Source organism: Notamacropus eugenii, chromosome 2, assembly GCF_028372415.1.
Source record: "Notamacropus eugenii isolate mMacEug1 chromosome 2, mMacEug1.pri_v2, whole genome shotgun sequence".
Classification (NCBI taxonomy): domain Eukaryota; kingdom Metazoa; phylum Chordata; class Mammalia; order Diprotodontia; family Macropodidae; genus Notamacropus; species Notamacropus eugenii.
The window spans coordinates 104,747,834-104,768,713 of NC_092873.1; the positions used below are offsets into that span (position 1 = coordinate 104,747,834).

The 20,880-nt window shown below is 41.1% G+C and overlaps 1 protein-coding gene across 5 annotated transcripts in view; it reads right to left on the reverse strand.

The window, feature by feature from the left end:
- The window catches only part of LOC140526165 (H-2 class II histocompatibility antigen, E-S beta chain-like), a 131,762-nt gene that overhangs the window by 89,188 nt on the left and 21,694 nt on the right, over positions 1 to 20,880 (reverse strand). For 2 of the 5 annotated variants that reach the window (XR_011974258.1, XM_072642147.1), the window contains exons 2-5: positions 10,434 to 10,775; positions 6,016 to 6,297; positions 5,469 to 5,579; positions 4,989 to 5,012 (exon numbers count right to left, since the gene is read on the reverse strand). Coding sequence is in view for 4 of the 5 variants with exons in the window: in XM_072642147.1 (XP_072498248.1) it covers positions 4,989 to 5,012; positions 5,469 to 5,579; positions 6,016 to 6,297; positions 10,434 to 10,775 (759 nt within the window). In the remaining variant the exon portion in view is untranslated. Of the gene's footprint in view, positions 1 to 4,114; positions 4,819 to 4,988; positions 5,013 to 5,468; positions 5,580 to 6,015; positions 6,298 to 10,433; positions 10,776 to 20,880 lie in introns of those variants that run through there. The other 3 variants (XM_072642149.1, XM_072642146.1, XM_072642148.1) reach the window with 2 other exon arrangements.

A 20,880-nucleotide genomic window follows, 5' to 3' on the forward strand; every position in this document is an offset into this window, starting at 1 on the left:
TAAGGGTGAGAAGTAGAAGAGAAATAGAATGGTGAAAAGTCTGGTGAAGTGTGTGACTCTGAGCTGAGTTTTGAAGCTCTGAGATGCAAAGATGAAAACAAAATACATTGAGAAACTCATTCTCAAAAGATCAAATATCTGTGTGGTAGGGGTTATGATGTCAATCAAGGGCAACAGCTAGAACAGGTCAATTTGACTGAAACAGAACATTCCTGAAAGTGAGTCATAGGATGTAAGACTGAAAAGGGAGGTGGGAAATATGGAATCCTACATTTAGAACTGGAAAGGTCCTTAAAGTCCATTGAACCAAGCCTCTCTCTTTTGGAAGAGGAGAAAAATGAGGCAAAGAATAAACAAGTGACTTATCCAAAGGCACATAATTAGTAAGTATTTGAGCGGGATTCAAACTCACATCTCCTTGACTGCAAGTCTGGTGCCCTTTCCCCTAGGCAATGCTGCCTATCATGGAAGGCATTAAAGATGAAGCTGAATGTTTCCAATTATGTCCTTGACAATGTCAGTGCTATGCTTTACAAAGATTGTTTTGGCAGCTGGTTGGAGGACAGATCTGGGAGACAGAATGGGAACAGGAAGAAAAGGTAGGATATGATTGGACTTGTCCAAGTCAGAGATCACAGAGGTCTGAAATAGGGTAGAATTTGTGAGAATGGAGAAAAAGACAGATGTGAGAGACGTTGAGGAAGTGGAATAGAAAAGAGAGCCAAGCTGTGTAAAGAAAGAAAACCCAAAAGTCTGATAAGCTGAAGTCCTTACCCTTCTGAAAAACCATTCCAAGCCTATGGACCAACTTTTCCAATTCAAGTAGGAGTGTCCACTGCAAAGTATAAGTTAGCACAGGGAGTTATCCTAACTTGTCTGAAAGGTAGTATGGAACTTGTATGGAAGGGAAGATTGAGTACAAATATGTGATCATAATTTCCATTTGTGACTTTAAAATTCTGGAATAAATTTTAGGGATCCATCCACCTCTATACTCATATCCTCCAACACACACACACACACACACACACACACACACACACACACACACACACACACACACACATAGAGAATACAAGTTGAGTTGAATCAAAAGAGATGATATCCATAAAAAATAAAATAAAAATTGAGAGGTGAGGGAGGAAAATACTGGGAGAAGAAAGGGAGAAATGGAATGGGGCAGGCTATAACTCATAAAAGAGATAAGAAAAATCTGGTTCAATGTAGGAGAAAAGGGAGAAGGTGAAAGGGGAAAAGTGAAGCTTACCCTCTTCATATATGGCTAAAGGAGGGAATAACATGCTCACTAAATTTGGTATGAAAATCTATTTTACACTACAGGAAAGTAGGGGAGGAAGGGACAAGTGGGGTGAGGGGGATGATAGAAGGGAGGGCAAATGGGAGAAGGGAGTAACTAGAAGTAAACACTTTTGGGAAGGGACTAGGTCAAATGAAAAGAAAAAAGAGGGGAGAGAGGGTAGGACAGAGGGCAATATAGTTAGTCTTACACAACATGACTATTATGGAAGTCTTTTGCAAAACGACACATGTATAGCCTCTATTGAATTGCTTGCCTTCTCAGTGGGGATGGATAGGGAAGGAGGGAGGGAGAGAAGTTGGAATTAAAAGTATTTGAAATGAATGTTGAGAATTATTATTGCATATAACTGGGAAATAAGAAACACAAGTAATGGGGTATAGAAATTTATCTTGCTCTACAAGAAAAGAGAGAAGATGGGGATAAGGGAAGGGTGGGGTGTGATAGAATGGAGGGTACATTGAGGGAAGGAGTGATCAAAATTCAAGGTATTATGGGGTGGGGGAGGGGAGAGATGGGGAGGAAAATTGGAACTCAAAATTTTGTGGAAATGAATGCAGAAATCTAAAAAATAAATAAATACAATAATTTTTTTTTAAAAAAAAAGGAAATGAACTTCATAGTAGTATTTCTGAGTCAAAGGTTTTTGGCATTTCAAAACTCTTTGGGCATAACTTCATGAGGCATGTCTTCATGAGAGAAGTGATATCTCTTCCAGCTCTAGATGTGTGATCAATAATCAAAGGGCATTGATTACTAGAAAATGTATCAAAGGAAACACTGAAGTACTAGAAACCATGGTCTATTGCTTTCTCAACAAAGAATATATCAGAGGGGCATTTCCCTTGGAAATGGACAGGTTACAGAGAGACTAAAAAGAATTCCCTTGGGATTCACCTGCTCCCACCAATCATTTACTTCCTTACTTCCCTGCATGATTTATTGCTTTCCCCTCCATTACTTTATATCCCTAAATTCCTGAGATCTTTGCTTCCAAAAAAGATGATCCTATCCATAAGATTCATATCAGCCCAAATGAAAGAGTTTGACTGCCTAGATTCTAAGAATAATAATAATTGTCTATAACTTTTCAACAGTTCATGTGGAATAATGGAGGAACTAGTGGGGATAAGAAAGATAAACATTCCAATGGATTAGAATCTATGGGAACCTGAAAACTGAAGCAAAGTCAGAGATGACATTGTTTCTACACACAAAGGAAAAGTATCTCATCCCCTACCAGTCCTTTAGGGAGTTTCCTCTCTCCCCACATTTCCCCAGCTGCCATTTACTGCTTGGACACTGAAAGATTACTGTACTCTCCAAGAGGGAGAAGAATTCAACTTGGATGCAGAGCAGAGGAGGCTCAGCATTCGCATTTCCATCCATCCTGATATTTCTGCTGCTGATCAAGAATGGCCTTCCATAAAATTCATTAGGTAAAGGTCAGTTCTGTGCATGATGATCATGATGAACTGACCAAATGAACTGACCCACAAAAAAAATCACTCATTTAGAAAGCATTTCCTGCTAAGCATTCTGAGTAATGGCATGGTAATTAAAAAACAAAACAATTTTCTACTTATCCTGAATTCCGGGAGGGGAGGAGGTTGGAGATCTTGGATAAGACACAGTTACTGTCACTAATAAAAAGCTAACAAACTTCTACCAAAGGTCCAGGAAATGGCTGGAAGTAGATTTCACAACTGTGGCCAAGGGGAGAACCGATAACTAATTAAGACTTAGAGTAAATCCAGAGAAGAAAAAGAATTTTGATTACCCACAACTGAGAAGTCTTTGCATGACAAGATCAAGACCTAAAGGAATTGTTGATGGGGGGAAAATGTCCTTGCATCAAAAGTCTCTGATAAAGGTCTTTTATCAAGACAAGTGGGGAATGAGTACTAATATATAAAGCCAAGAGCTTTTGCCAGTATGTAAGTGGTCAAAGGAAATGAATAGTTTTCAAGTTATTCCAGATCACAAACAATGAAAGAAATGGACATTAAAATAACTTTGAGGTTTCACCTCTTCCCCAGCTGAAATGTTAATCAGAGAGTTAAAGATCTTCCCCACCCATTAATGGGCTCGCCCATTAAGGGAAGCTTGATTAGGGGAGGCCCACACCTTTTGCTAATTTTCTAATAAGGCACTGGTTCTCCAGGGTGGTCGTACTCTCTAGCTCTGAAAACTGTATAAATCTAAGGAGCCTACCCCTTCCCTGCCCAGGCTCTAAAAAACCAGAGGTTGGTGTTTCTGTCTCTCATAACTATGTATGATCAGGCAGTTTGGTCTATATGTTGATCTTTATTTCTCTGTATTTTCTCTGAAGTTCAGGGCTCTGACTTTTTTCCCCTGAACTAAGTGAATGACGTGTATGTGCTTGATTAAACTGATTGTTGACCCCTCAAAGTTACCTTTCCTTTTAGAAAAGCATATCTAAGAACCTATAATAATAGGTCTTGTTGTATATGTCAAGAAGCTTGCTTTTATAGCAGCAAATTTTCCAAGGTGATAAATGGTCAGTGTGGACAGTACTAAACAAAGATAGGCAAGTTGATGCCCTATTTGCAGAGCTGTGAACAGGTAAAACAATTGTGAAAAACAATTTGAAATCATGCTCAAAACTGTCAAAATTTTGGTGCCCTTGATTCTGAGATCATATTGTTGCATATACTGTTGAATATATGTGACCAATGTGAGAGTTACTATGGAATTTTTGAGTAATTTTGTTATGAGGAAGGTCAAAGGGGGTAGGGTATATATTAAGCAATGAATAAACATAAATGCAGAAAGTATTACTAAAACTTTAATTTTTTTGTAAGTGCAATGGAGAGACTCATGATAGCAAGCATAGGCTATAGCACATGACCAAAGAAGAACTGAGCAGAAGTGTTAGCAGGAAAGTCTTCAGAGAGATGTATCACTGTAATGAGGGGGGCTCATCACATGCGAAAGTTAAGGATTTCTAGGCACAGAGCCTGGGAGAGCCATTGGTTTCTATGTAATACCAAGAAACCGAGGGAGGCCACCAGCAAACTGGTTACTCAGCCTCTACAAGAATCATGGAAGAAAATGGACAAGAGGATAAAAAGGTGTGAGTAATCTGCACCTCTAGAGGTATTTCACACTTTGACAGATTCTATAAATCCCAAATGCTGAAGTTTCCTTCTGTGCTCCCATCACTTTGTCTCCATGTCACCAAGGGCCAGTTGTCTCTCAATCTTCTAATTATTGGGGTAAAGGCACAAGGGAAAAAATGGACAAAACATGGGTTCAGGAACAAAGGAGAATGGAGGGCTCTTTGAATCTCTGTTGGAGAAATGCTAAGAATCTAAATAAAATCAAAGGTACAGGGAAGGCCCTATTCCAGGGAAGGTTTCAGTAGGAATAACCTCCTGGAGATCTGGGCACAAGCAGAGAGCCTCCAAATATGGGAGGGAGGCTGAGGAGAGGCAATAGTTCCAGAAGACAAACCCTCAGGAATCAGCTGAGGAGCCCTGCAGAAAAACAGAACAACCATAGAAGAGTCTACATGGGGGTCTGAACTCGAAATAGAAACACTTCTTCCCACTAAGGACCCCCAGGTTTCTTCTTAACTTTAGGCCCCACTAGGCAGAGACTAGAGCTACAAGAACCTTGTAAGAGAACTATAGCTATAAGATCTTACCTGTTGGTTGTGAAGTCTGATTTCCTGGGAAAGGAAGGAAGAGAGACAGACATACAATTTCTTATAAATCTTTGAGTTACAGAAGCGAAGGGCACCAAGGTGCAGAGGACAGCAGGACATGGGGCTCCTAACACTGCTTAACACAGTACCTGACACCACAGAGGAAGCATTTAAACAATACTTTATCCATCTACAAATGTGGAAATAGATGGGGGGAGGGAGAATGGCAAGTTAAAGACTGGAACCTGAGACCCCTCCCATGACTGTTTCTACCAATGCATATGTGATTCCTAAAGACTTTTGAACCCTGGGAGCTGGTCCCTTCAACATGTTCTATAAGTTCCTGGGGATGAAGAGTTAAAACCAGAGCCAGACCACTCTGCCCTGGGGCCAGATTTCTAGCACAATCAAATGTCCTCTCTCCCCTGGAGGAGATCATGGAGGTCAGGGGGCCTCAGGAGTTAATCCAAACTATCTCACCTTTCTGACTCCTCTTGTGGACAATGAGGCCAACCCCCAAGAAGATCAGGCCCAGCAAGAGGATCCCAACTCCACTCAGCATCTTACTCTGGGCAGATTTTGAGTGTGCTTCTGGGGAGAAAAGACAGTAGACATCAAAACTTTCCCTCCAGGAGCAGCCTGATGTGGGGAGCAGATGGGTCTGAGGTGAGCCTGAGAATTTGGCTAAATCCAGTTTAACAAAGGAAGGGATGGATGTACAAAGGCTAGTAACCCTACCCCAGGGGAAGGGGTCTATAGGCAGATCACAAAGTACCCCAGGGAGGCCGGCTGCCAGGGCAGGGGCCAGTGAGGACATTGACAAGGTAAGGTTTCCATCACTCTTCAGTCAGCACTGCCCTTACAGAGCTGGGCTGGGGAAAGAGGGGAGGGTAGATGCCACAACATGAGATCTGTATTAGCCCAGAGCAGAAGAAAACAGGGCAAAGGATACACACTGAGGGGACCTCAGAGCTAGCTCCATGTCATGACAATGTCAGAACTGGAAGGTGAGGGAGCTCTATCTCACTCCAGTCCAAGGTGACAGGTCTCTGAAGGCTAGAGTGCTTCACTTGGCAGGTGTAGACATCTCCGTGCTTGGGGGTCATTTCTAGCATCACCAAGATCTGGTAGGTCCAGTCTCCATTGCTGATCAGGCCTGTGGACACAACCCCAGCTGTCTCCTCTTGCCCATTCAGGAACCACTTGACCTCAATGTCTCCAGGATAGAAACCAGTGGCAGAGCAGACAAGCAGGTTGTGATATCCCAGGGGAGCCATTTTTGATGGATACACAATCACCTCAGGTTCAGCTGGAAGAAAGAAGAAAGATCTTGAATGAGGGAGCAGGTCTTCCTATCCAACCCCTACCTCTGTCACCTGATCCATAACCAGCCTCAAGTCTCCTCCCCAGGGCCAGAAATGGACATCTTGGTAGACATTTAAACTTCCCCTAAGACTAGAAATCTGAACTAGCAGGATGTATCCCAAGCAGTTCATAAAGTTGAATTATCACAGCACCAGCTCATCAGGATTCAGTGATATGGGGGAAAATTAGCAGGCAAGATTTCTCATTATAAATAGATTCTTTGAAGGGATTATTTCCAAAAGCAGATGATAGGACTAGACTATTTTCAGAAAGATTTCCAGCCCAAATATTAAGAGATATTGTCAATCCACTGAAGAAATTTTGAATCAGGGAAATTGTGGAAAACATCTAGGACCAGTAGAAACCTGAGCATCCTGACCCACAGTCTAGGGGCCATGGTAGAAGCAGAAATATGTCTGGCTCACTGGAGAAAAACAACTTCAGTGATGAGGTCTCAGTTGAAAGTGTTTGTGACATTAGAGAAGGCTGGAGGGAGAAGGGAGGGAGAGAATGTGGCTGAGACAGGAGAGAGCAGAGCATGGGAAGCCTCTGCTGAGCTGAATTTCAGACATTAAAAAAGGAACAGTTGTATTTAAGATTTTAAAAAGCTAATGACACCTGGAAACTAAGAACTTGGGGGATTTAATTTTATATTAACCACTTTGATGTTTTCTCTCATTTTTTAGTCATGTTCAACTCTCTGTTACCCCATTTGGGGTTTTCTTGACAAAGATACTGGAAGAGTTTGCCATTTCCTTCTCCAGGTACTTTTGCAGATCGTTTGTAACCTAGACCAACTTAAGGAACTTAGGCAAACAAGGTTAAGTGACTTGCCCAGGGTCACAGATCTAAGAAGTTTCTGAAGTCAGACTTGAACTCAGAAAGATGAGGAAGATGAAGCCTGGCTACCTAGATGCCTATTAATGATTTTAACATTGTGTGAATGTTAGTTGTTCATTGGTGAAGGGTTCTTGGCTTATCCCCAGTGCAATGTATCCCCATTTGAATTAGGAGAGGTAAAAGCATCTGAATTTGGGGTTTGGAGCCAAGACGGAAGAGTGGAAGCAGGGACTTGTTGAGCTCTTCTCCCAAGCCTCTCATAAAAATTTTAAAATTGACTCTAAACAAATTCTAGAGCAACAGAAGCCACAAAATGAAAGACTGAAGCAAATTTCCAGCCCAAAACAATATGGAAATTCCACAGGAAGGGTGTATTGCACCCAGCTGAGAGCTGAGTGGAGTTCAGCATGGGCTGCACAAGTGTGAACAGAGCTGGAGCAGGCCTAGGAAACTGAATCAATGACAGCTGCTGCAGTTTCCAGACTTCTCAACCCACAAACACCAGCTTTGAAGATCAGTGAGAAGGGACTCTCACCTGACTGAGAAGAGAGCATGATCTGACCCCTGGTCCAGCCTTGGTCATAGCCTCATGGTGGTGGCAGCCACTGCTAAAGTGGACACTGCTACTGCAGTCCTTCACTTAACTAAGAGTTGCAAAGTAAATTAATTGGCTGGGGAAATGAGCAAATGGAGGAAAGAGAAACAGGACACAGATTCTTACTTTCTCAGTGAAGAGGTATTTTCTTAGGTCATTGATGATGAGGAAGATCAAAACACACAACCAGAAGAAGACAACAAAGCCAAAGTTCCTGCATCCAAAGCCTCCAACAAAAATAGGAATTGTTCTCAGGCAATGGAAGAACTCAAAAAAAATTTGAAAATCAAATAAGAGAAGTAGAGGAAAAATTGGGAAGAGAAATGAGATCGATACAAGAAAATAAAAAAAAAATGAGCCAACAGTTTGCTAAAGGAAACTCAAAAAATGCTGAAGAAAATAACACTTTTAAAATCAGACTAACCCAAATGGCAAAAGAGGTCCAAAAAGTCAATGAGAAGAAAAATGCCTTAAAAAGTAGAATGGGCCAAATGGGAAAAGAGGTCCCAATGCTCACTGAAGAAAATAATTTCTTCAAAATTAGAATGGAGCAAAGAGAAACTAATGACTTTATGAGAAATCAAGAAAATATAAAACAAAACAAAAGAATGAAAAAATAGAAGAAAATATGAAGTATCTTATCAGAAAAACAACTGACCTGGAAAACAGATTGAGGAGAGATAATTTTAAAATTATTGGATAACCTGAAAGCTATGATCAAAAAAAGAGCCTAGATATCATCTTTCAAAAAATTATCAAGGAAAACTGCCCTGGTATTGTAGAACCAGAGGGTAAAATAGAAATGGAAAGACTCCACCAATCACCTCTTGAAAGAGATCTCAAAATGAAAACCACTAAGAATATTGTAGCCAAATTTTAGAGTTCCCAGGTCAAGGAGAAAATATGACAAGCAGCCAGAAAGAAACAATTCAAGTATTATGGAAATACAATCAGGAAAATACAAGATTTAGTAGCTTCTACACTAAGGCTTTGAAGGGCTTCTAATATGATATTATGGATTTCAAAGGAGTTAGGATTAAAACCAAGAATCACCTACCCAGCAAAACTGAGTATAAAACCTCAGGAGAAAATGGAATTTCAGCGAAATAGAGGACTTCCAAGAATTATAGAGGCAGAGGGCACAGAGTGAGCTAAATAACAAGGGATGGTATCTAAAAAAAGAAGATAAAATTGTTGAGAGGGACATACTAGGAGAAAGAGAAAGGGAGAGATAGAATGTAGTAAATCATCTCACATAAAAGAAACAAGAAAGAACTTTTACAATGGAGGAGAAGAAGGATAAGGTGAGCTTCCTATCATCAGATTTGTCTTCAGGAGGGAATAACATACACACTCAATTGAGTATAGAAGCTTATCTTACCATACAGCAAAGCAAGGGGAAGAGGATAGGAGAGGGGGCATATTAGAAGGGAAGGTAAATTGGGAAAAGGGCTAATCAGAAGCAAACACTTTTGTAGACAGACAAGTCAAAGGAGAGTATAGAATAAATAGAGGGCTGGACGGAATAGAGGGATAGAATAGTTAATCTTTCAGAACATGACTATTATGGCTGTGTTTTGCATGACTACTCATGTGTAACCTATACCGAATTGCTTGTCTTCTCAATGAGGATGGATGGGGAGAAGGGAAAGGAGAGAATGTGGAACTCAATGCTTTAAAAAATGAATGTTAAAAATTGTTTTTACATGCAACTAGGAAATAAGATATATAAGCAATGGGGTATAGAAATCTATCTTGCCCTACAGGAAAATAGAAGGGAAAGGGATAAGGGGTTGGGGTGATAGAAGGGAGGGCAGATTGGAGGAAAAGGTCATCAAAATATATACTGTTCTGGGATGGGGGTAGGGGTAGATAGAGAGAACATTTGAAATTCAAAGTTATATGGAAGTGAATGTTGAAAACTGAAAATAAATTTAATTTCAAAAATTCTCAAAAAAGAAAATCTGAATTTGACTGAGGAAAAAGGACTCAAGGAATCAGAACCCATGCTGGCCCAAGAGGGTTTCTTCCCCTTTCCCTCTGTCCCTACCCTCTTTCTCCTCCATTCATTCTCCCCTTTCTTCTCTCTCTTCCCTCCCTTGTCTCCTTCACTTATCTCAGTTTTTTCTGTTCCTAATTTCTCCCCACTATCTCTGTTTCCTTTCTCTTTCATTTCTCTACCTCTTGTCTTTCTCATCCCTCCTTTTGTCTCCCTCATCCAATTACCTCTCCCCATTCTTCTTCCTTCCCCTTCATCATCCCTTTCTTCCCAATCTCTCTCCCACCCCATCTTCCTTCTCTACTCCACACTTCTTGATCCCCTCCCTTTCTCCTCTCTCTCAATTCATCCTCTTTCCCTTTCTCCATTCCTGTTTCCCCTTTTCTCTCCCCTGCTCTGGTGGCCTTTGTCCCTGTATCTGCTCCTATGACTCCCCCCACCTTCTCTCCTCCCTATCTGCTGCCCTCCTACCACAACTTCCACCTCTCTCTTCTCCCCTTTCCCCCTTCCAGTGCTTTCTTTTCTCTTCCCTCCCTGCTCTGCCCCTTTCCCATGATGCCTGCCCTCTCCAGTTCTCTCCTCTCTCACTGGGTCCCTGCTGGGCTCACCCTGGTCCCTCCCTTCCCTCCTGGATGTACACACTCACCGTTCCTGCTCTGTGAAAAGACTTTAACAGCCTGGTAGTTGGGCCTGCAGTAAGTGTTCACTTGATCTTGTCTATACTTCAGGATGTTCTTCTGGCTGTTCCAATACTCAGCCTCAGGCCGGCCCAGCTCTGTCAGTGCCACAAACTTTCCCACATCACTGTCGAAGCGCAGGATCTCTTCCCTATTATGGATGCATCTCAGTACATACCGCACGTGCTCTGTCCCATTCACAAAGTGACACTCGACCTTTCTCTGCTCCATGAAGTGTTCTGACGAGACGCCCTGGGGTGGGTCAGCTCTGATGGACACCACAGCCCTCGAATCCTTTACCGCATCTTGGGCTTGACCAATGAGAACGTAGCCAATATTCAGCTGCCCTTCCTGTGTATGTTCAGCCCCACCCCTTCTGATATCCTGAGAAGGCAAGCAACTTTTCCAAGGTCACACCACAAATCAGGAATGGAGGCAAGAGTTGAACCCAGAACTTCATGTTCCCAGACCTGCACTGTCTGTTGGGTCATAGGTAAGTCTCAACTACACCCAGCCTCCCACATAAATACTCCTGGGAAATTTTCTCCAATAACCACCCAAAGTCTTCCTCAGTGGAATTTGACCCACTCTCTGATCCTTATCCCTCCAGTGTATCTTTGCATCCCCCTTCCTGGCCCCTCTACAGAGACCTGGGCAGGTGACAGACCTTTCATACCTCTAGGGGTCACACACCTCTCTCCCATTTGATCAGTGAACAATAGTCAAATCAATATTACCTCAGATACTGAAAGGGGCATGGAGACATGCTGTGCTATGTAGGGCTCTGCTTATGATTCCTGTGTGTGCTGGACCAGGCTCCCTCTCTCAATCACCCTCCTAGACATGTCTTATATTTTCCTCCTCCTGGAACATAAGCTCCTCTGGGACAGAAAATGGCTGCTTTTTATATGAAAACTAGCAATCAACACAGTGCCTGGCACATAGTAAGGTCTTAATAATGTTTACTTACTGATTAATATCATTTAGCATCCATCCCAAAAAGGACAAAATAATTTTTAGAAAGCTTGATCACCTAACTCATCTCCTGAAGAAGTTGTGGTGGACCCTTGGGGAAATTTCAAAACCCTAACCTTGGCATGTAGACCCCTCTCCATTGTGACCCCAAATTATCTTCGCAGCAGCTCCCATTATTCCCCCTCACACACAATTTATGTTTTAGTCAAAACAGCCCACTTGCTACTCCCCAAACACAGCATTTCGTCTCCCACCTCCACACATTTGAAGAGCCTTCTGTCGCCTTCCACCCCCAACTCCTGCATTCCTTGCTTTTTTATACTTAACTGTCTCCTTCTCTGTGCACTGTTGTACTTCCCCAAAGAGACTCAATCAAACAGGCATTTATTAAATGCTTATTGTGTGCTCGGTACCATGCTAGGTGCTGAGCATATAAAGAATGGAACCATCCCCAGTTTTAAATTCAAATAGGAGTGACTAGTGTCCATAAAAATATAGACAATACGAATAGAAATGAATGGAAGATGGGGGGAAGACGCTGGCATTTGGGGGGATCAGGAAAGGTTTCAACTAGAAAGTGGTGCTTGAGCTGGGCCTTAAAGAAAGAGAGGATCCATGAGACAAATGATGGAGGGAATGTATTCTAGGAATGGAGGATGATGATGGAAAAGGCCAAGAGATGGGAGATGGTACAGTGTATGAGGAAAAGGCCACTTTGGGCAGATCACAGAGTACAGGATGGAGAGTATTGTCATATAAGAGAGGGTTCAAGTCAGATTGTGAAAGAATAAAAAGAGGAAGTTCTAAGTGATCATACAAGCAATAGGGAGTCAGTGCCATCTATTGAGAAGAGAAGTGACTTAGTCAGTTTGCTCTCAAGTAAAAACCTATTTTTAGGTGTGTGATAGACTGTCTGGAGTGAACAAAGAGTTGGAACAGGGATAGTGATTAGGAGGCCATCATAATAATCTTGGTGAGGATGATGAGGGTCTGCACAGAAAGGGTTGTATGTAGGAAGAAACTGAGGAGATTAGGTCAGCAAGTGTTGAATTGTGGGAACCAAATGAACCACACTGACCCCATCGTGTGACTCAATTTTAGAGCTAGATCAATTCCTTTTCTATTCCCATATGGGCAGAGTTCAATTCCTTTCTTGTGAGAAAAATCTATTCAATTGTGGGAATTGGGAGAAAACCTTATTTCATTGTTTGAACCTAGCCCTGCATGGCTTGGAAGCTGGACCAGCTCTCCTGCTTCTTAGAGATCCTTCACTAATACCCAAGGTTGTGGTGACCAGAAACAAGGACAGATCCAGAGAATGAGGCAAGGAGTTTTCTCACAATTGAATATCCTAAACCACCCATACGTCTTATCTGAAAAGCACCACCTTATAATCAATCATTTATTATTTCCACATCCCTTTGATTGTTCATAGACACTTGGGTCGGGGGACACTTCTTTTTTTGATTTTAGAGAATTACACCTGTTAGCTCTCCACTTTCAACTTGGAAAGTCCCTAATCCTTCCTCCAATTAGAGTTAAAGTTACCTAATGTTGTTTTGTTTCCTTTTAATACATTGGCTTTATTTACTTGCTTTTCATATACAAAAATCTTTCTCTTACTCTACTGGGGTCCAACCCTAAGCTGAGGAGCTCTGCTCCAGGTTGGTTGAGTAATTGGCACACATTGCTTAATAACTTGATTTCCTCAAAAGTTCTAACTATTTTTTCCTCAGTCATGTCATCTTTCTCCTACCACATCAAAGAGATGTTACGCTTTGGGGTGTGGGAGGAGGCAAAATGAAGAATTGAAGATGAAACCAAGGTCATGAACCATGAGACTGGGAGAATTGTGTTATGTTCATGAGGAATGGGAAAGTTTGAAAGAGTTTTTGGTTTGGGGAGAAAGCAATGATTTCAATTTTGGACATGTGTTTAAGAAAGTTTAGAGACATTTGGCTTGAAATATCCAGGAGGCATCATGTGATGGACAGAGACTGGAGCAGAAGAAACAGATCTGAGTCATTTGAACAGAGATGGGAATTAACTATACAGGAGCTGATGAAGTCACGAAAAGGAGAGAAAGGATATATGAGAGTCCAGGAAAGAGTTGTAGGAAACATCCTCATTTAGGGCATATGCTGTGGATGATAAGCCTTCAAAGGGGACTGAGAAAGAGTGATCTATAGGTAAGGAGAGAACCAAGAGGTAGAAGAATCACAAAAACCCAAAGAAGAGACAATACACAGGAGATGAGGGTGGCTGCCAGGGTCAAATTCAGCGGAAAGCTCACGAAGGATGAAGCCTTAGAAAAGACCATCAGCGTTGTTAATTGAGAGGTAGATCCTTGGTCACTTCAGAAAGAGCAGTCTCTCTCTCTCTCTCTCTCTCTCTCTCTCTCTCTCTCTCTCTCTCTCTCTCTCTCTCTCTCTCTTTCTGTTTGTTTTTTTTTTTTTTTTGGTTTTTTTTTTGGAAAGGGAAGGCTAGGCAATCAGGGTTAAGTAACTTGCCCAACGTCAAACAGCTAGTAAGTGTCAAGTGTCTGAGGTCAGATTTGAACTCAGGTCTTCCTGACTCCAGGGTCGGTGGGTGCTCCATTCCCTGTGCCACCTAGTTGCCCCTCTTCTACCTGCTATCTTGGTCTCTTATTACTTAACCTGCTCTCCCACTCTAGCAATCCTTCACTTATTCTCCCATTCCCCTAAATCTAAACACCCTTCTATATCCCCCATTCCTTTACCCTTTCCTATAAAGATCTCTTCTTTATCCTCTCCCCCATGCCCATCCACTTAGAGTTTTATTTCTAAGTTTAGAAGAATTTTATACTTTTCTAGATGTGTATGTGTTTTTCCCTCAGAGACATTCTGAATGAAAGTAGGTTTCCAGAACTAATAGCCCTCCTTCCACCATCTAATTCCTCTGTGTCAATTCTTCCTCTTGCACCTCATTTGTATAGGAGAAGAATAGGTTTGGGAAGTAGAAAATGAAAATTTTTGCTGATTGAAAATGTATTTTTTAAAAGAAAGAAGGAAATATATAATTCAATTCAAAAATATCAGTAAACTATATATCCTACACTGACCCAGAAAAACAGCACTAGACTTATGCCTCAAAGAAATGCAAGAAAGAAGATACACAGGTGAGATAAACACACACACACCAACATACATTCATATATATGTATATATAAACATACATACACATATACACATAAGTATGTGATATATGTGTGTATGTCTGTGTATACACATATCAGCACTTTTTGCTGTAGCAGATACCTGGAGACAAAGTGGGTGCCAGTATTTGAGAAATGACTGAGCAAATTCTATTCTATGAGAAAAAAAGTGTGTCCTTGGGCTGTAAGAAGTATGAAAGGGGCAGATCTAGTGAATCTCAGGAAACACTGTTTAACTAATGCAGAGTAAAGAGAGAAGGGTAAGGAGACAAGTTTTGAGGATGACAACAATAATCTGAAGGAAAAAAGATCTGAAACACTTCAGATGTCAGGTCAGTGCATTAATTCATCAAGACTCTAGGAGACACAAGCTGAAGTGCTTCCCATTTCTTGGCAAAGAGGTGATGGGACTGAGGCATGGGATCAGACATACATTTCAGTCACAACCCAGAGACACAAGGCTTCTAGCTATGGGGGTAAGGAAGTTTTTGGTTTAGGTTTAAATGACTAATGGGTAGTGATATTGATGAAAGAAAGAGAGGAAGGAAGGAAGGAAGGAAGGAAGGAAGGAAGGAAGGAAGGAAGGAAGGAAGGAAGGAAGGAAGGAAGGAAGGAAGGAAGGAAGGAAGGAGGGAGGGAGGGAGGGAGGGAGGGAAGGAGCATCAGTAAAACATTTTTTCACAAAAGGGCCCAAGACAAGCAGAGTTGTTTGGGTTCTATCATGTTAAATGTATTTTTAAGGTACTATATAGTATTTTATTTTTCCCCAGGCATATGTAAAAAAAAATTTATCATTTGTTTTTAAAACTTTTAAAACTTTAAAACTTTATCATCCTATGATGATAAAAATGTGATTTAAACATGCAAAGAGATTGTAACCAGAGATTTGAAAAGGAGGAAGCAGAAAATGGTAAATTATATCACAGGAAGAAGTACAAAATTATATTACAGTAGAGGGAAACAGGGGAGGGAGCATTGTTTGAAAGGTACTCTCATCTGATTTGGTTCAAGGAAGGAAAAACAAACTTAAGTATATAAATCTAACTAGCTCTATAAGCAGTAGGAGGGGAAGGGGAAAAGAAAGGGGAGGGGAGGCTAAAAGGGAGGGAAGAAGAAGTAAGGGTAAAGGGCAGTAAAAGAGAGGGGGCCTGAAAGAACGAAGGGAAGACTGTGGGAGGTGGTGGTAAAAAATTAAAACTCTATTGTGGAGGGGAAGGAAGAAGGGAGAACTAAAATCGCAAACGGTGGGAAAGAGGATGGAGGGAAAGACACAGACAGTAATCATAACCGTGAATGTGGATGGGATGAATTCTCCCATAAAACGGAGATGGATAGCAGAATGGATTAAAAGCCATAATCCAAAAATATGTTGTTTACAAGAAACACATTTGAAACGAGGGGATACACACAGGGTAAAGGAAAAAGGTTGGAGCAGAATGTATTGTGCTTCAGCTGATGTAAGAAAAGCAATCCTTATCTCAGACAAAGCAAAAGCAAAAATAGATCTAATCAAAAGAGATAAGGAAAGAAACTATATCCTGGTAAAAGGCACCATAGAAAATGAACCAATATCATTACTAAATGTATATGTTTCAAGTGGCATAGCATCCAAATTCTTAAAGGAGAAGTTAAGGGAGTTGCAGGAGGAAATAGACAGCAAAACTATACTAGTGGGGGACCTCAACCTCCCCTTCTCTGAACTTGATAAATCTAACCTTAAAATAAACAAGAAAGAAGTTAAGGAGATGAATAAAACTATGGATAAGGTAGATATCATAGATTTCTGGAGAAAATTAAATGGAGATAGAAAGGAATATGCCTTGTTCTCAAAGGAACATGGCACATATACAAAAATTGACCAGGTACTAGGGCATAAAAAACCTAATAATCCACTGTAGAAAGGCAGAGATAGTCAATGCATCCTTCTCAGATCATAATGCAATAAAAACCACATGTAATACCAAGCCATGGAAAGACAGACATAAAATTAATTGCAAAGTAAATAATTTAATCCTAAAGAAGGAGTGGGTTAAGCAACAAATCACAGAAACAATCAACAACTTCATTCAAGAGAATAACAATAATGAGACAAACTACCAAATCTTATGGGATACTGAAAAAGCAGTTCTTAGGGGAAGCTTTATATCTTTGAATGTCTACATAAATAAAACATAGAAAGAGGAGATCAATAAATCAGGCATGCAGTTGAAAAAGCTTGAAAAAGAACAAATTGAAAATCCCCAAGTAAATATCAAATTAGAAATACTGAAAACCAAAGGAGAGATTAATAAAATTGAAATTAGGAAAACTATTGAACTAATAAATAAAACTAAGAGTTGGTTTTATGAAAAAAACCAATAATATTGATAAACCTTAGGTCAATTTGATTTAAAAAAGAAGAAAACCAAAATATCAATATCAAACTGAAAAAGGGTGAACTCACCTCAAATGAGGAGGAAATTAAAACAATAGTTAGAAATTAATTTGTTCAACTGTATGCCCATAAATTTGACAATCTAAATGAGATGGATGATTATTTTAAAAAATATAAATTGCCCTGATTAACAGAACAAGAAGTTGAGTACTTAAATGGCCTCATCTCAGAAAAGGAAATTAAATGGGCCGTAAATGAACTCTCTAGGAAAAAATCTCCAGGGCCAGATGAATTTACAAGTCAATTCCATCAAATATTTAAAGAACAGTTAATTCTGATATTATATAGACTATTTGGGAAAATTGCCAAAGAAGTAGTCCTCCCAAATTCTTTTTATGATACAAATATGGTTCTAATACCTAAACCAGGAAGAGACAAATCAGGAAAAGAAAATTATACACCAATTTCTCTAATGAATATAGATGCAAAAATTTTAAGTAACATATTAGCAAAATGAATACAGCAACTTATCACAAAGAGAATACATTATGATCAGACAGGATTTATACCAGGATTGCAGGGCTGGTTCAATATTAGAAAGAATATTAACATTATTGATCATATGAACAACAACACTAACAGAAACCACAAGGTTATCTCAATAGATGCAGAAAAAGCTTTTGACAAAATACAACACCCATTCCTACTGAAAACACTGAAAAGCATGGGAAGAAATGGAACTGTTGGGGCGGAGCCAAGATGGCGGAGTAGAAAGACGCACATACACATAGCTCTGAACCCACAACCCATAGAATGGCTACAGGGAAGTAACTCACGGCCAATTCCGCACCCAGAGGCCACGGAACATTGGAGCGAGGGAGATTTCTGTTCCAGAGAGACCTGCAAACCTCTCGCGGGGGGGTCCTTCGCGCTGCGGACTGGGCGCCGGGACTGGGAGCTGAGTGCAGCCCTGCCGCGGCCGCGGCACCGAGAGGAAAAGATCCGAGCAGGCTTCAGAGACAGGATCTCCAGCGGCCACGCGGGTCCCTCCACCCACAGAGGGATCTGCAAACCTCTCGCAAAAGATCCGTCGCGCTGCAGACACAAAGCCCAGCCCAGACCTGCTGCGGCCACGGCTGCGGCACCGAGAGAAACAGATCCGAGCAGGCTTCAGGGACGGGATCTCCAGCGGCCGCACAAGTCCCTCCACCCACAGGTGACAGGGGTGGGTGAGAGAGTCTCTTTGGCGGGTCGAGAGGGGAGTGGGGTGCCCCCATAATTCAGGCCCCCCCCGGGAGGTAGAAGCTGAGAGGCGACTGCAGACAGGGGCTCCCCAAGCGGGCGGGAGCCTGAATCCATTGCGGAAGGTCTGCGCATAAACCCCCTGAGGGAACTGAGCCTGAGAGGTGGCCCTGCCCCGATCTCAGCACCAGATCATAATCTCATACTGAATAGCAGCCCTGCCCCCGCCAAAAGCCCTGAGGCTGGAAGCAGCATTTGAATCTCAGACCACAAACACGGGCTGGGAGGATCAGGAGGTGAGGTGGGTGTGAGGAAAATATTCAGAGGTCAAGTCACTGGCTGGGAAAATGCCCAGAAAAGGGAAAAGAAATAAGACTATAGAAGGTTACTTTCTTGGCGAACAGGCATTTCCTCCCTTCCTTTCTGATGAGGAAGAACAATGCTTACCATCAGGCAAAGACACAGAAATCAAGGCTTCTGTGTCCCAGCCCACCCAATGGGCTCAGGCCATGGAAGAGCTCAAAAAGAATTTTGAAAATCAAGTTAGAGAGGTGGAGGAAAAGCTGGGAAGAGAAATGAGAGACATGAAGTCAAAGCATGAACAGAAGATCAGCTCCCTGCTAAGGGAGACCCAAAAAAATGTTGAAGAACTTAACACCTTAAAAACTAGCCTAACTCAATTGGCAAAAGAGGTTCAAAAAGCCAATAAGGAGAAGAATGCTTTCAAAAGCAGAATTAGCCAAATGGAAAAGGAGATTCAAAAGCTCACTGAAGAAAATAGTTCTTTCAAAATTAGAATGGCACAGATGGAGGCTAATGACTTTATGCAAAACCAAGAAATCACAGAACAAAGAGAGAAGAATGGAAAAATGGAAGATAATGTGAAATATCTCATTGGAAAAACAACAGACCTGGAAAATAGATCCAGGAGAGACAATTTAAAAATTATGGGACTACCTGAAAGCCATGATTAAAAGAAGAGCCTAGACATCATCCTTCATGAAATTATCAAGGAAAACTGCCCTGAGATTCTAGAACCAGAGGGCAAAATAAATATTCAAGGAATCCACAGAACACCGCCTGAAAGAGATCCAAAAAGAGAAACTCCTAGGAACATTGTGGCCAAATTCCAGAGTTCCCAGGTCAAGGAGAAAATACTGCAGGCAGCTAGAAAGAAACAATTCAAGTATTGTGGAAATACAATCAGGATAACACAAGATCTAGCAGCCTCTACATTAAGGGATCGAAGGGCATGGAACAGTATATTCCAGAAGTCAAAGGAACTGGGACTAAAACCAAGAATCACCTACCCAGCAAAACTGACTATAATACTTCAGGGGAAAAAATGGTCTTTCAATGAAATAGAGGATTTTCAAGTATTCTTGATGAAAAGACCAGAGCTGAAAAGAAAATTTGACTTTCAAACACAAGAATGAAGAGAACCATGAAAAGGTGAACAGCAAAGAGAAGTCATAAGGGACTTACTAAAGCTGAACTGTTTACATTCCTACATGGAAAGACAATATTTGTAATTCTTGAAACATTTCAGTATCTGGGTACTGGGTGGGATTACACACACACACATGCATACACGCACACATACATAGAGACAGAGTGCACAGAGTGAATTGAAGAGGATGGGATCATATCTTAAAAAAAAATGAAATCAAGCAATGAGAGAGAAATATATTGGGAGGAGAAAGGGAGAAATGGAATGGGGCAAATTATCTCTCATAAAAGAGGCAATCAAAAGACTCATTAGTGGAGGGATAAAGAGGGGAGGTGAGAGAAAAACATGAAGTCTACTCTCATCACATTCCACTAAAGAAAAGAATAAAGTGCACACTCATTTAGGTAGGAAAACCTATCTCACAATACAGGAAAGTGGGGGATAAGGGGACAAGCAGGGTGGGGGGGATGATAGAAGGCAGGGCATGAGGAGGAGAGTGCAATTCGAGGTCGACACTCATGGGGAGGGATAGGATCAAAAGAGAATAGAAGTAATGGGGGACAGGATAAGATGGAGGGAAATATAGTTAGTCCTATACAACACAACTATTATGGAAGTCATTTGCAAAACTACACAGATATGGCCTATATTGAATTGCTTGCCTTCCAAAGGGAAGGGGTGGGGAGGGAGGGAGGAAGAGAAGTTGGAACTCAAAGTGTTAGGATCAACTGTCGAGTAATGTTCTTGCCACTAGGAAATAAGAAAAACAGGTAAAGGGGTATAGAAAGCTATCTGGCCCTACAGGACAAAAGAGAAGATGGAGACAAGGGCAGAGAGGGATGATAGAAGAGAGAGCAGATTGGTCATAGGGGCAATTAGAATGCTTGGTGTTTGGGGGGGGAGGGGATAAAAGGGGAGAAAATTTGTAACCCAAAATTTTGTGAAAATGAATGTTAAAAGTTAAATAAATAAATTTAATAATAATAAAAAAAAAAAAAAAAGAAATGGAACTGTCCATAAAAAAATAAGCAGTATCTACCTAAAACCATCAACTAGCATTATATGCAATGGGGACAAGCTAGATGTATTTCCAGTAAGATCAGGGGTGAAACAAGGATGTCCATTATCACCACTGTTATTCAATATGGTATTAGGATTGCTAGCTGTAGCAATAAGAGAAGAAAAAGAAATTGAAGAAAT